The sequence below is a fragment of the Coturnix japonica genome, chromosome 5, assembly GCF_001577835.2.
Source record: "Coturnix japonica isolate 7356 chromosome 5, Coturnix japonica 2.1, whole genome shotgun sequence".
In the NCBI taxonomy this organism is placed as follows: domain Eukaryota; kingdom Metazoa; phylum Chordata; class Aves; order Galliformes; family Phasianidae; genus Coturnix; species Coturnix japonica.
The window spans coordinates 30467633-30484011 of record NC_029520.1 but is presented as its reverse complement, the minus strand read 5'-3'; the positions used below and the strand labels follow the sequence as shown (position 1 = coordinate 30484011).

Genomic DNA, 16379 nt, shown 5'->3' with positions numbered 1-16379 from the left:
GTGACAGAAAAGTTGCTGTATTGACCTGATATTGTAAAATGCGTTCATGTACTCATCTGCAATGGTAGAGTCAGGAAATTTCGTAAAGCTTTAGAATGTGATTCTTTTTCGTTAAACCATGTACTACTTTGGAGATGTACCATATGGATATTTTTGCACACTTAAAGGTGAGGATTTACAGCTTGGAGTGGTTTCCAAAGTAATTAAAAAAAAAAAAAAAAGATTATGGGTAACCACTATTAGTAGGTCAGATCCTTCTGTTTAGTGAGTAGCTGTGAGTAAAACAGGTCGCATTATGATAGAACGCATTATCAATGGAGTGGAGTGAGCAAGTGTGAGTGTGTATGTGTGTGCGTTTGTGTATTCATAATAAATACATGAATAGCATAAATGTTATTTGCCTAGAATGCCCGCTTTAATTATGACAACTCTGTAACATGTAGTAAGACAAGGTAATAATGAGAGCCCTGGAGATCCTCTACTTCCTAACAATCTTTCCACTTCTGACTGACATTAAATGGAGTAGTGAACTCAAAAATGCAACTGGTATTTCGCAGCTTGATAGTTCTGTATCACTATAATTTCTAATGTTGCTTTTTAGGCACTGCATATGGTTTCTCAATAGGTACTTATGGCTGACTCTGTTTTGCTCTGTAGTACATAACCTATTTTTGAATGTTTTTTTTTTTTCCTCCTAAGGATTATGTACTGAAGGCCTGTATCGTGTTAGTGGGAACAAAACAGATCAAGACAACATTCAGAAACAGTTTGATCAAGGTAATGACAGATTTCAGTATTTAAAGCCAAAAGAACTTGAATTCTTTATGGATTTATAAGATAGTACAGCCAGTGTAAGTAAGTGTTACTTTCAAACTGATATTCATAGCACTTTACTCTTTGGTAGGTTGCATTCATATAGTCTAGGCTATATGTAACTAATGAAACCGTGTGCAAACCATTTATTTAATATTTATTTTATTAGTATTACTAATGAAATTAAGTCTATGAAATAGTAAAATTCCTCCTAGATGATAAAGCGAATAAAGGTGCAATTTTTGATGCCTTATCTGTTTCAAATAATCTGACTATTACGCTAGATTTTCTTCTGTCATTGTAGTAGTACATGGTGTTTCGAGTGCAGTGGACTTTTGAAGAGTTTTAACATTATCTAGTATGATTTTTATATTTTTATCAATTAATTAAAATCTCCAAATATATTACATAAAGCTTCTGTTGTTTGGAAATCTAGCAGTAGGTTATATGGTCCTGTGCAGTCCCTGGCATGTCTTGCCCTTGCTTACAAGGCCTCATGTGGCCACGTAAACAGCGTCTCACACGTTCTGCATATTGATGTACGCTGTGGCAGTTTTTAACAAAATTTGGGATGGAGATTTTAAAACACATTCTTGGGCAGAATGAATTATCAGAAGCTGGTTGGTGTCAAATAGAAAAGCATTTAAGTCTGCATGGTGAGTTAGACAGTTTTATTTTTTGATCTACTGCTTTCTTAATACTGTCAGACTTTATTTCATGTATGTCAAAGCAGTGGCAGTTTACTCCCTGGTTCATGGTTTTTGACAAATACTATGCAAGGTTTTCATTTTCAGTGTTTTAAATAAATTCTTTCATAAAAGTATTTTGAAGAGTCACTACTATAAGTTTGACTTAAATTGCTTTTAATTTTGTCTTACAGATCATAGTATCAGCCTGGAGTCTATGGAAGTGACAGTAAATGCTGTGGCTGGGGCTCTTAAAGCTTTTTTTGCAGATCTGCCAGATCCATTAATTCCTTACTCTTTGCATCAAGAGTTGTTAGAAGCATCAAGTAAGTAATAAAGAATATTTTCTTTTTTAACAATATTTACTGTTACTGCAGTTTTAAATTCATTGTAAGTTAAAAGGGCTTGCTGCACTTATTTTTATTAATTGCTTAGGTGTGCTAATTTTTTTAGTGTTCTTTAAAATTAACATAATTACACAATGAGAACAGAATTGTATGGTGATTACATCAGTTATCATAAACAAATTGTAGTTTGCTATTTTTCCTCTATGAAGGAAGGTTATTTGGAGGAATCTCCTTTTATTCCTATTATTAGCACTGCATAATAATTCCTGTTATTAGTACTTGTAAATGTATCACGGTTGTTTACAGGGGTGGAAAAGAGTATCCCATGATTTCATAAAGTATTACGTTCAAAATAGGCTTTAGAAGTCACAGGTCTGGGGAGCATTATTGTGAATCTCTGGCATTTTTTTCAAATTCATTTCGAATTGTGTGTAGGGTGAAAAGCTTACTTAAGTTTACAAATGTTCAAAACTTGAAAATGTGACTACATTGTTCCCCTTTTAAAGGATATATTTATTGGAATCAGTTTGGGCAATTGGACTGGTAGCAAACAGTTCTAAGAAAGTACTACATATTTTTGCCATGTTTTTTTAATTGAAAATATGTCAATATTGCTGTAAGCCTAAGGCTTCAACCTAGACGTGGTTAATGTATATTAGAGTAGAAATTTTGTATTGTTGGATGACATCTATAGACATGTTTTTGTTTTTTTTATATTTTCCCTGCAATTTTCAGGGATATTTTTCAGGGAAATTTGAGGCAACTTTGTGCAACTATAATCTGTATAAATCTTATGTATGTGTTACAAACATTTTGCAAGCAATGGAAAGTCTTACAGATTTTCCTGTCTCGTTAGTTGCATACAAGCCAACAACTTGATCAAGATGGTTTGTTAAAAAGACTGTTAAATAGAAATTAATAATTCTACCTAAAAACAGATAAACGTTTTTCATATTTAGATGAAATATATTTAGATTTTTCCACTTTCTTATGAAAAGGTGATTCTTTGCAATAATAAATGTAAATAGGAATTTTATTGAATATTTTTTCACTTTCTGTTTCTCTGTAGATATCTGTGCTTCTTGTAGTTGGAAAAAGACTTAGCAACACTTTATTCAGTATTTCTTTCTAAATGTATGAGAAAATGTCACTTATTTCTATAGAGATCCCGGATAAGACAGAACGGCTACATGAGTTAAAAGAAATTGTGAAGAAGTTCCACCCAGTGAACTATGATGTCTTCAAATACGTGATAACACATCTGAACAGGTTTAGTATTTTTCTACTGAAATTTTGTTTAACATTAAAATAAGCCCAACACATCAGAATTTAAAATGTCATGCTGCATTTCTCCTCTGCCAGTAAAATTGTTGAGAACGGAGATTGAAAATTATGAATTAATGTTGATGCATTATGACATCTGATGTAATTGATGCATAATATCTACCATCAGGGAGGTGGTGGAGTCTGCATTTCTGGAGGAGTTGTAAGAGATCTGTGGATGTGGCACTTGTGGACATGGTAGATATGTATTGTTAGGTGGATGGTTGTATTTGATGATCTTGAAGGTCTTTTCCAGCATAAATGACTTTTCAATTTTCATTGAATATGTGGGAAGCTTTGTAATTTAGGCTCTTACTTTTATACTTCTTTCAATCACAAGTGTAGTTTATTTTCCTTTGCAAGGAAATGTATCTGGTTTGTTTTTTTTTAGTGCAGGTTGCCAAGTAAAATTCAGTTTAATAACCAGTTTTCTAGAATAGAATCTCATGAGTGGATAGAACTATTTCTTGCAATTATATATTACAGGCTAACAAAGTACTCTAGCATTACTAACATCACAAATTTGATGTAAATCACTTGTAATGTTTCAGTAGTTCTTAATGGACCAGATTCCTTGAATTCAGTAGAAGAGTGTCAGTCTCAGAATTGTCAAAATCTTCAGCTGGTTGCCTGTTTGCATGCCACAGAGGAGAGTAACAAAAATCTTACTGCAGCTTCAAGCACCCAGATTGCTGCAAGTAAAAGAGCTAAATACAATTTTTAGTTATCGTAAATAGATTCCTAATTCATGTACACATACAAGCAAATGAAATATATATATCACAAAGGTTACTGGAGAACAGAAGTAGTGCTTTTTGGCCTTTGCGCTGAAGTCCATTTTCAACCTTTTAAAGATATACAGAAAGATTTGATATAGGAAGAAAAAACTTGAATAAAAATGTTAAGTCAAGTGAAAGCTTTCAGTTTTTAATTTATTCTCCTTGAATTAAATTAAATGTTACTCTTTTAGGAAAGGAAGTGTGAATATCACCGTCATTCAAGAATAGTGTCCAAATATCCTTGGAACAAATTTATTCAGAACAGGTTGAGAGAGGCATTATTTGTGTTCCCTTGCGCTATTTAGAATAAGTAATACACATGCTAAAATACAAGTCAATCTTTTATTATTATCTTTTTTTTTTTTAATTGTAAATGAGTGAGAATATTTTCTTATGGCAATAATTGTAGTACTTACTATGATTTTCACAACTTTTCAATCTATGAAGTGTAATCAGAAATCCTTGCAGTCTGCTCATGCTGATCGTTAGAATAGTAATTGACAAGTTGCTGAAGTTTTTTTGCATTCTATTTCTACAGAACTGTATCTCAGTTACCTTTGTACTTTCTACTACATCATAGGAATTGCATATTCTTGAATATCTTAAGTGTTAGATTTATCAGCATAACTATCAGAGTTGATGCATCTCTCACTAATTGCTATTAGGTAAAATTGTATGTTAGGTCAGAATGAAGAATATTTTTCAAACACAGAAAATCTTGATTCTGGCCTATTATGAATTAAATTGCATTTTGCTGAGGAGACATTCAGTTGTAGATATTCAGTGACAGGTTTTTCTTTCTTGCCTATATTGTTGTAATTGTGAATTTGGAGTAAAAATGAAGGACCCGTTTCTCAACCCCTGCTTAAATCAGAAAACTTCAAAAAGAAGAATCCCGCTGGGAACCTTTAGTTTATACACTGAAAACTGAAGCAAAAATGTACTTGTCTTTAATTACATTGTGGAAAATAAAAAAGCACGAGTACAAGTAGAATGTTGATGAAAAACTAATTCGTGGGAAAATGTATGTAGAAAAGTTGAACATTTTTAAGTTTAGAATTTCTAATAACATTTGTTTCGTCATTAGGTGTTCACAATACAGTAACTCTTAAAAAAACAACACAAAAAAAAACTGTAGTCCTGTATTGAATTTTAATGCTAAATATGTTGGCGAGATTCACAGGTTCAGTAGTAGGGAGATGATCACCTAGATGATTATCATGATCATATAGATTGATTTCATGTTTATAGAAATCATTCAGAATTTCAAAGAGGATATCTTCTACAGCATATCACCTGAGTTTAATGACTTTATTGAAGCAGCAGAGTTGTCATTAGGTGTGGTACGTCTTTCTTGCAGGTAGTTTTAACTGAAGCTTTTGCAAAGTTTTATTGGGATAAGAACGTCATCTTATGTGTCATACTGCATTTGTTAAGATAAGTAAGAGTGCAGCTATACCTCTGGGCCTGTACTTTACCAAGTAAACACACTGGAGCTTGTTTTTCCCATAGTTCCTGTTATACTACCATCTTGTTCTGAGCAAAGTTCATATTGAAAGCAGTCAAACCACAAATAAGCTTACAAATATGGTTCTGTGCTCCTTGAACAGTATACGATACGTAAATATTCTTTGGGTTAGAGAGAGGATGGATTTATGTTCTACTAGGCAGATAGTCTTATCATTAATAATACATTATTTCTATTTTTATAACTTAGTAGTGTTTAATAATACTAACACTACTAAAAACAGAAGTCTTTTATTTGAATTGGCTACTTTTGTTCCAATAGCCCCCGGATGAAACAAGCATTCTCTTCTTAAGTTGTTCAGAGTATTACACACATTTGTTTTGGTGCAAGAAATGATAAAAATAAGGTATATCAGATGTTGTTTTATTCCTGTTGTTCATACAGCATTGCCCTGTGGAAATGCATTTAGTAAATCCATTCCTTGCAGAAAGGTAGAAGTTCTTAAGCAAGGTTCATTCTTTTTCTGAACATGTTCCTATCAAAATAATGCTTACAAAGTTTGTAGAATCACATAGGTTAGAAAGAGCCTTCAAGATCATCATTTGGGAGCAATAGCTCATGAGAGTAATCTAGTAACTGTGTTGTAACTCTGAAATTCCTTTGTTTCTATGGCTCAGCATGACTTTTAGCTGGATGCATGCTTCTTTGGGGGATCTTACATTTTCTCATCCTTAAAATAGTGTCAGTTCAATTCCGAAGTTAACTGTTCTCCATCCTATAATAGACTAATATTTTGTTACTGGGCATTTGGATTTGGGTCTTTTATTTGTTTTTGTATTTATTTATGCAATTGATTTGGTTTAGTCAGTTGATTGGCTGTTATTTATTTATTTTTGTATTTATTTTTGTGATATCAAACAATTTGAATTGATTCTAGAAAATCTGGTTGCCTTCACAGTGTATTACTTCTGTAAACTTTGTGTTATTTTCTGAATTTTTCTCAATTTTCTTGAGGTATTTGATAATGATCCACTCAAGAACTGAACTCAATGGCACTATTGAATAGAACCCTATTTAAAACTCTCTTAATTTATGTAGGCTGTCTTGACACGAAATAATGTTTTTTATTTGTTTTTTTGTTTTGTAATTCCAGTGCTTATGATACTAGTCTAGTGGATATACCCATGGATGAATTGGCATAGAGACAGAGTAACAACCTGTCATTTCTTATCTTATTTACACTCTCTCCCATTCAGTTGGTCCTGTGAAGTTCTGGAAACCTGGAACTGATGTTGAATTCATTTAATTTATTAAAATGGGAAAATCAGGAAAACAGAGCAAAAAAGCTCCACCTGTTTTGCTAGGGTAGTGTTCTGCTGTTTCACTAAACAGATTGGCTCTCAGAGGAGTGTGACAAGTGCCAAACGTAACAAATGCAAGGAGAGAAGCATGAACTTCTCTGTATATGATGGTGAGAGAGAATAGGAAAAGAATTCCTCCTTTTGATGGTGATGCACAGAGTTAGGTTAATTTTGTTTTTTGGAACTATTCGCCAGGTCCTATGTTGGCAAATCAGCATTCTGATAGGAAATGGATTTATTTTTTTTTTTGGTAACCTAAAATTATTTTGATTGATATTAACTAGATGGACTGCTGTCTTTTAATTCCTTCACTTCTTCTAAGAATTTAGTAGTTTGTATATTTAAAAGTATTTTACTTTTAAAAACTCATGTAGCTGTGTTTAAAAACTTAGGTGATTATGAGGAGAAATATTCATACGGACTAATGTTAGCAGTTAAAAATCTTAATCATAACATGCTTTTAAAAAAATATTTCCAGGTGACTTGTTTTGCTTTGCTGCTCAGAGTTAATGAGTATGACATTCATAACATTTTCCTGGTCAGAATTTGGTCTCACTTGCAGCAGTTGCTGCTAGCATCCTAGATAGATAACCTATCTCATACTAATTTAGCATCTTGAGAAGTACAGCAAGTACCTACAAGAAGAAAATGAACATAGAAATAAAAAGCTAGCTCATTGATTAGATGCTGCTTTGGGAGATTACTGTAGTAATTGCTGGAGTTGCAGTGTTATCTGCTTAGATAATCAAAGGGAAATAGAGATCTTGGAGCAGTGCGACATGGTAATTCATAGTTTCAGAAGTGTTAAATGCTAGATGAAGTAGGGTAGGAGAAAGAGAATTATAGAAGTAGAAGGAAACAGTCTCTTTCATAATGAGGTGTCTCTAATAGCAAAGAATTGCCAAGTTTGCAAAGGGGTTGGAATGTAAAGTTGGATATAGAGCCTGTTCCTTCTGCTTCTTTTACACAATCTTAGGATGCTTCTGGCTGCACATCTACCGTGAGCAAAAGTAACATGGCAACAAAATAGTATAAAATGATAAAATGAGTCCTTTTTCCTCCCCAAGGTTTTGATTTATTAAAAAATAGTATAAATTTTGCTGTAAAGATGTCAGACAATATAAAATTGCATTAAGTTATTCTTTCTTAACAGTTGTTTATATGTGCTGAACATTTGAATATCCACAGTTATTAAAGCACCTCATTTTTACAGCAGAGCCAAATTTTTTTTCTGGCTAATATGAAAAAACCTATGGAGATGTGCTTTAATAAACACTTGATATTTTTCATTTGTTTGTTTTTAATTAATGATCTAATCTGTTCCTTTTTTATTTAAGTACTATAAGTGTTGTTCATTATCTGGCTGTACTGCAGCAGGAAGCCCGTTCTATCATTTGTCTAGACCTTTTAATCGATTTTCTAACACTTGAAATCCTGTGTCTGGTTGATGAATTGAAAGTTTGTTTATTATTATCACTTCAGAATGTTGGCATGTGTTTAAAGTCTTCTGTTTGATTGCATACCGTTTTTAACTCATTCTGTGCATGTCATTCTCATTTCAGGGTTAGTCAGCAATATAAAACCAACTTCATGACTGCTGATAACTTATCAATTTGCTTCTGGCCTACTTTGATGAGACCCGATTTTGAAAACAGAGAGTTCTTTTCTACCACCAAAATCCACCAGTCGATGATAGAGACTTTCATTCAGCAGTGTCAGTTTTTCTTTTACAATGGAGAGATTGTAGAAGCACCGAACCCAGTGGCATGTCAGCCACCGCCTTCCAACACAGTGCAGATGGTGGAGCCAATGGTACCTCTGCAGTTACCACCACCACTGCAGCCTCAGCTGATACAGCCGCAATTACCAGCAGACCCTCTTGGTATTATATAAATAGAAGATGATTGCAGGCAGCCTGGCACTGGACCGTAAAGAAAAGCTATAGACGTGCATGTTTCAGGATACAGTAATGTACTTCATATTTATGAAAAATAATTCTCATCCAGCTGGTTGGACATTTTTTTGTTATATCCCGTACTGTGTTCCTCATTTGTACACACTGCAGATAAAAACTATGTGGTAAGCATGACTGGAGAGGTTTAATTTTTAAAAGCAAAAATAGCTATAAAGTACAAAGCTGCTGCTGCATGATACTTTATTGCAATCACTATATCATTCCTGTGACAGTTTGTCACAATATATTGTGAATAAAATTTTTCTATAGAAATTTAATGATTAAAAAAATTACATTTATGAAACATTCAGTGCTTACAGCCTGCTTTATGGCTGTTTTTGTTATTTAACATGCTATTTTTGGCAATTTTATTCACATTCAAGCATTCTGTATAAACAACTAAAGCCCAGCTATAGTTTATTTTATAATCTCCGGCTACTTACGTGACCGTAGGCTTAGGATGGTTTATGGAAGAATGCAAAATGCACTGTTGAGAATTTTACAATGCCTCACCTTCCATCTTTACTTGTAAGTAAACCTGTGGACAGTTTGTTAAGGGTGGGTGAACTTGCTTATTATTTCTTACAGCACAATACCAAGGACATGCTTGTTGTAAAAGTGAGTTTCAAATATTGTACAAAAATTTTGATGTTGCCTACTTATTTCTTTATGTTCCATTCCTTAACTAAACATTTTGTAAAACTGTTAATTCTGTAAACAGCTGCATGTTTAAAAGATCATTGACGGTCTTGTAAACTTAATCTAATATATTTTAGATATTTTAATTTTTCCCACTTGGGAATGCATTTAGTGTTTAGAAAAATAGTTCATGACATTTTCATACAAGGTTATATAACTTTTCATACATAAACATGAACTTTGTTGTAGTAAAATTCTCTAAACCAAACAATGTTTTAATCTAGGACTTCAATTAATCTATCCTTTAAATCTATTTTTATGTGACCCTTTAAAGATATACAAAAATGCATTGCTAATACATAGCAATAAATACTTTGGGTACTGACAATTAACTTCTTTGGAGTATGTATATATAAAATCACATAAACTTGTATTCATTTTTTTTCCTGTGGTATGTTGAACTTAAAATCTGAATGACTGATTTTTTTGGTTTTGCACCGTTATTTGTTTGTTTGTTTGTTTGTTTTTAAAGTTCTCTCTTTTTTCTCTTTTTGTCCTATTTTTTTTCTCTTTTATTTTCCTTCTCCATTGGTACCGATTTTGCTGTAAAAGAATGCTGCTTAATTTAAACAGAACTTCTGGTTAAATATTTTGTTAGTGGTAAAAATTTCAGAAGGTTACAAGTTGTAGCAAAGGGGAGACCATAAGCAATCACTATTTGTGAGACTTTTCGTAGCAGCTTTTTTCTTTCATGCTCAAAATACACCTTTTTAGATCTGCAAAGACAAAAACAGTTTTGGCTCATTCAGCTGCTAGAATGTTTTGTGTAGTTTTAAAAACGAAGCTTTATGATGGTCACTGTTGTAATCTTCACTTATAACAAGATTTAAGATCGTCTTGTATGTATTATAGTAAATAGCTGATTTTGAGTATTAAGGCTCTTAAGAGTTTGATTTGCTCCATTTGCATAAAATAAAAATTGCCTTTCCCACTTATGTCCTAGGTATTGTACTTCTAATTATGACTTGGATTATCATTCTAGATTACTATGATACCATAAACTCGGCTGCTGTTTGAAGTACATGTATATTATAAATTATCTTGATATTGTGTTATATTCTTGCAATTAATTATCTTTTTTAAGAAAACGAAAAAGAAAAGTCAACCTTATTCCTATTGCAAAGCACACAGGAATTAATAGTTCAATAAAGTCTGTCCTGTAAAGTGTAGTATTCTTAACTTGTTCGACATTACATCTGTTGTCTATATAGCTTTTATTTATAGTTGTCAGTCTAACATTGGCATGTTTAGCAAACAAAATGCAACTTCAAGTGTTTTATAAACTATTTCTAAGTTGCTAAAGAATTTATTTTTCTACTATATATGGTATAGACAATGCATCACCTGTACAGGAAACAAGTCTATTTCTAATAGAAGTAAGCTTAAAAATAAATGCCAGTCATATCCATATTTAAAAGATCTATCTATGAAAGTATCTCCAGTCTTTGTAATGTGAATTGCATTTTGATCTTTCTATGAATTTCAAGGTATTTGCCATACTATTTATCTAATCTTTGAATACTAATTTTTAGAGTAGTCTACATTCCTTTCCATCTACTTTCACACCAAGTTCTTGATCAGTTTTATTGTATATGACGTTATGGATAAATTACTTATTTCCTAATTTCCCGAAAGTTAACACATACATTTGGCCAGAAATGAAAGTGTTACTGCATTTACTTGATAAACCATTAGAAGGAAAAAAGAAAAAAAGGAAAAAAAAAAAAAAAAAAAGCACCAGCATGTGACTCTTGATTGTCACATGGCAGAGTTCCTGCATATTATTTGCATTATACAAGTATTATATGCAGGAATGTGGATGTGCGTGTATCTGGATAATACATACCCGGCTATTTTTGATGTGCTTGAGTGCTTATGTACACAAGCACATGCGCACAGACCTGCATGCACATGCACCGTCATAGCAAAGTTTGGAAAAGATACTACAGAGTAATACCATCATGATCAAAGATACTTAATAGAGCTTTCTCTGTTATTTTTGTTAGTGCTATAAAATGAGGAAGCATGTCATTATATACAAATTCCTCATACTTTGGCTCCATGTAGTCCCTTCTAGTTTTAATGGAAATACAATAATAACTATATTTTTTAATGTGAGCATTTTTACAGTAATATCTATCTTGAAAAAAATACAAATTTATATTATTTTTGGTTGAGCGTCTCAGTGACACTTTATGGAGTAGTTTGTCTTTTTTATGTAATTTTGGTATAGGCATTCTGCAGTGTATTGTTTCTCAGTTTTTTAGCGGTTTTGAAGTACGACACGTGAGTTTAAAAAGTGCCAACCTGAGTAATGTTTAGCAGGTTATTTTAAAACTCCTTGCCCTCCAGAACATTGTGGAATTTTAACATAGTGTACATAGATTGCAGATGTCAATCTGAGCGAAAAGAAGCTTCTTTTCTTGTATGTTTTCTCCATTATTTGGGTTCTGGTTGCTAGAAAATTATAGATATGCTTATTTTTAGTTGCTTACGGTTAGCTTCTAATATTTATGGTAAATACAGACAAGTTATCAATTTGAGACCAAAAAGAAAAATTTGGCCTTACCTTCCATGCTTACTTATCTCAGTTTTTCTCAGTAATGTGATCATGTTTGTCAGCTGAAAAAACAAACAAACTTTTTTTATTAAGTACAAATTTTGTTCTTTGTTTATAATGTAATCCTTTGTTGCTACATCTACAGAATACTGCAGTGGATTTAATATCAGTGACGCTTATTCTGTATAAAAGATGCAATGAATAAAATCCTAAGATGCGTATTGTGTATAATGTTCAGTTTAGTTGCCTGCTAAATTTTTGAAGGCAAAGCACCCAATTATCTCCTTCACATACACAGAGATGAAATATAGCATTAAATTGTGCAAAACTGAATGCATCAAATGTGTAAGGAATTCCTTGAGGGAGGGAGGTGGGATGGGGAAGGAGTCTGCCTTTTTGAATCTCTTCTTTTAATCTGCAGAATTTTGCCAGTTATTTACCCTGTGATTAATGTGCTGTGTCTCTTTCTGTAGGTAATGTACCCATCTGTCATGCTGAATACATGCAGACCTCAAAAGAGACAGGATGGAAGGTGTTCTGTTTAACTGCGTAATGCATGTTACATTCTGTGGCTCGTGTGATCTTTCACATTTTTCTCTAGATTGATTTGCTCAGCAAGAAAGGCTGTGATTATGGAAATCGGTTTCTCAGATTCCTACCGTGCTAGATGAATGGTTAAAAAATGAAAACACTCTTTTGCAATTGTTTTTGTTTTTTTTTTTTTTTAAGCCAGTAAACCAATAAAAACCTGAACTGTCAGGTCAACTTTAAATTCCCAGAATTTCAGGTCATTTGTCACAATTCTTCTAGCGGTATAGGATAAGTCCAACTTTTAATTAGAACTTGTTATTAGTATTGTAGTATTGCTTGTAGCCCTTTGTGTGTGCAACGTAAATGCTTACTTTGTTTCTTTNTGAGAAATGTGGCTAATTTGGAATTAACTGCAAAAACCTCCTGATAGCTTTTGATCTGGACGCTGCTCAGGGCTGGGTTTGAGAGGTTTTTCCTTTTTTTTCCTTTTTTTTTTTGGTAAATCTTTGCACTTGGAAGTACAGGTGCGTTTTAATCTCAAATTGAATGCATCTTCCCTGTAACTCAGTGTGAAAATCTCAGATTGCTGTGTCAAAGATCATCATCTCTCTGGAATCTGAAGCATAATGCTGTGTTCAGGCTCTGACAGAGCGCAGTTTTCTGACGAGCGGCTGTCCTACAGAACCAACGTGTAAAATTAGTATTTCTTTCTTTTTTTTTTTCCCTCCAACTAATAAACAGAATTTCTGTGGGATCAGAAGGAATGAATCTGATCTGTCATCGTGGCTAATGAGAATAATCACTTCCTTTTTTTTTTATTCACTTTTATTGACAAGTATTTAGATGGTGCATGTTATAGCTGTTGTCCACGTGTTTCTCATCTTTCTTTTAAGGTACAATGCACGTGTACTTGTACTTGGTATTTCTGTTGCTAAATTGAATGTTACTGGTGCACAACCGACGTTCTGGTGCTTTGATATTATGGAGAAGTGCTTAATATACCTGATAACATTAATAATAATTTGTCCCTTACTCTTTCATTTGGTGTGATTTAGCAAATACAGAGAATTAAACCCTTTCCGTGAAAGCGTAGACTGTAGTAACTTTTGCTTTTTCAGTTTCTGAGTATGATAATGAAAGGTTGTTGTTTCAGACTGTTTGAATTAGGAGAAGGGAGTCTCGTGGTGGTGTTTCCAGTCACGACTGCATGACATTTTAAAGTAGTCTGTATTTGATCTCTGGGATGCTCCACGTAGATCTCTGAGATGTAAATCTCTGCAAATCTTGTCATGTTAATGCTTGTTCTGGTTTATCTTACCAGTGTTTTACCTGTCTTTATTAGTGGCTTGTGACAAGCTCAGGGGTGGACAAGGTGGTTGGAGAGCATTGCTAAGATGGCCTTGCCACTACTTCAGGGGCAGACAGGTTTAATTGGAGAGCACCTCTGCAATTTACATTTTCCCCTGCATCGCAGTGTCACAATTTGCCTGTTCTTACAGATTTTTTTCTGCTTTGCACATGAAGAGCTGCAGGGAAAGCAAACTAACCGTTCTAATCTTCTGTAATTCTCTCAGCTCTGCCACTGAGGAGAATGGGACTTTTAAATCATTCCTGCTTGGTTTTACTTAAGTTTGGAATGTAAGTTATGAGTTGGTTTTTTTTTCCACAGATGCTTCCCCAGCTCACTGTTTCACCATGCAAGCTGCTATTTAATTACACTGTGACCTGACCTTGCAGTGTCCACTTGGTCCTGCTGACCCTATGCAAGAGGGGTAATGAAGAGAACAAGAAAAATGCCTCGAAAAGTCCTGTGTATTGAACAGCTGCTTCTTAGAATACTTGGATGAGGGTATTAAATGCAGAATATAACAAAAAGATTATCAAGGAATAGATGTCTGTGGTTCATTACTGAAATATGTATGTGTATACACATGCTTTTTCTAAAACTTAGTAATGAAGTTGATGTTGATAACAACAGTTCTAAAATAGCGACAGATGGCCAGTCTGCTACAGATAGCTATCAATTACAGTTCTGCTAGTAAGTTTTGAAAACTGAATGTAAACAGGCACGAGTTGGACAGAGAAGAACCTGATGGGGTTCAGCGAGTGCAAGTGAAGAGTCCTACACCTGGAATATATGACTGCATGTACCAGTAGAGGCGCTGACCTGCTGAAGAGGAGCTCTGCAGAGAAGGACCTGGGTGTTCTGGGGGACAACAGAACAGTGTGCCCTTGTGGCCAAGAAGGCTGACTGTATCCTGGGGTACATTAAAGAGAGCATGGCCAGCAGGTCAGGGGAGGTGATCCTCCTCTACTGTGCTGTGATGAGGCCACATCTGGAGTACCATGTTCAGGTCTGGGCTGCTCTATATCTGATTCTGTTATCTTTGTGAACTCTCTAGCTGGTCTAACTTTGTCATCCTCTGTGGTCACACAAACAAGCCTGATCTTATGTTCTTTATTTAACTGTGCTAGAGATGAAAAGTAGCTTTATCGCAGGTGGCTTTCTTGTTGCTTGTCATATGTATATATATATTTTTAATCTTAAGGCTAGGTAAGTTAGAATTTGTAACGTGATCATAATATTTGTCTCTTCTAAAGGGACATCCTGGGTCCCACATAAAAGTCAGTCAGTGTGCTTCTTTCTGATTTTGGCTATTCAGGACCTAGGGCAGTGTGACCCTTGTCTGTGTCTGGAGTTTCTGTATGCTAGGAGGTAGGAAAGGTGATCCCTAATGAAAGAATGCTGAAACAGATAGGACCTAGTTTAAAGGGGAGAGGATAAATGTTACTTCTGAGCTTATTAGAGGGGTAAAGATGCTTGCCTTCACTGGGTGTCTTTTTTTGTGCTACATGTTTGTTTTTAGGGTGTTATCAAGCCTTAATGATATTGTAAAGGGAGGAGGAGATGGTAAAACTCTTGCCTATATTCTCATTAAGCTCAAGGGCCAGTGTTGATGTTGCAGAGTTTGAGGCACGGAGTTCCCTGCATCTGTTGGAAAGTCATTGATTAGCAGGTGAGCATCAGCCACAATTGAAACAACTGAAATGGGGACTAAAATAGCAATTTTTATTTGCTCATTGGCATCCCTGTTCCAGTTCCCTACTGCCATGAGTGTCTTCTGTTGACATTTTTTTTAATAGCAAATGGTGTTGATTGGTAATGCCACTATGATCTGTGGTTCTGAGGCACCTTCACACCTGTTTGCAGCTGGCCAGATTTATGTGCCACAATATAAATCTTCCCTGGCCTGAGGTGCTTCTAGAGAAGTAGAAATCAAACTCCGTTCTCCTTTGGCTGGTACGTGACACTGTCAAGCGTTATTTTTTTCTCTTCTTTTCAAAGAAGGCAGTTTGTAAGAGAAATGGGAGGGCTGTGCTGCTATCTGCCAGAGGTGTATTTTTGTAGCATGGTAGTGACACGGTGCAGTAAATACCCAGATCACTGAATGAGGACATGAAAGTAGTGTGTGAAGACATGAATCCTGCTGGAATCATTTGGAAGACTGTACAAGGCATAGTAAGTGATTTGTAGAACAAATTATCCTCTCAATCATGGCTGTTTTTCCTCTTTGAAGGAAGCTAATGCGCTTTGGTGGTTTTTTTTTTTGTTTTTTTTTTTTTCTCTAAGAGGCAGGAGAACTGCTGGGCATGTGATGTGATTGTCAAAGCTGAGCTCTGACCCAGAGGGGAAATGAACAAATAATTTGGCATTAGAGACACCTTAGGAGACTGCAGATGCTTATGCCCCTGTCCTAGTATTCAAAGTATTCAAAGTACAGTGAGGAACCAGTTGCTTCTATTTTTCTCTGAGACTGAGTGCTTCTCATATGCTGCAAAACAGGGTCTTGCAGTTCC

General features: G+C 34.4%; 1 protein-coding gene across 1 annotated transcript in view; it reads left to right on the top strand.

Annotated features, from left to right (window-relative positions):
- Positions 1-12209, top strand: part of ARHGAP5 (Rho GTPase activating protein 5) — a 45761-nt gene extending 33552 nt beyond the window's left edge. Inside the window, exons 4-7 of the mRNA XM_015864969.2 lie at positions 700-777; positions 1694-1825; positions 3010-3115; positions 8340-12209. Coding sequence (XP_015720455.1) covers positions 700-777; positions 1694-1825; positions 3010-3115; positions 8340-8670 — 647 coding nt within the window. The 3' untranslated portion in view covers positions 8671-12209. The remainder of the gene's footprint in view (positions 1-699; positions 778-1693; positions 1826-3009; positions 3116-8339) is intronic.
- Positions 12210-16379: the final 4170 nt, after the last annotated feature.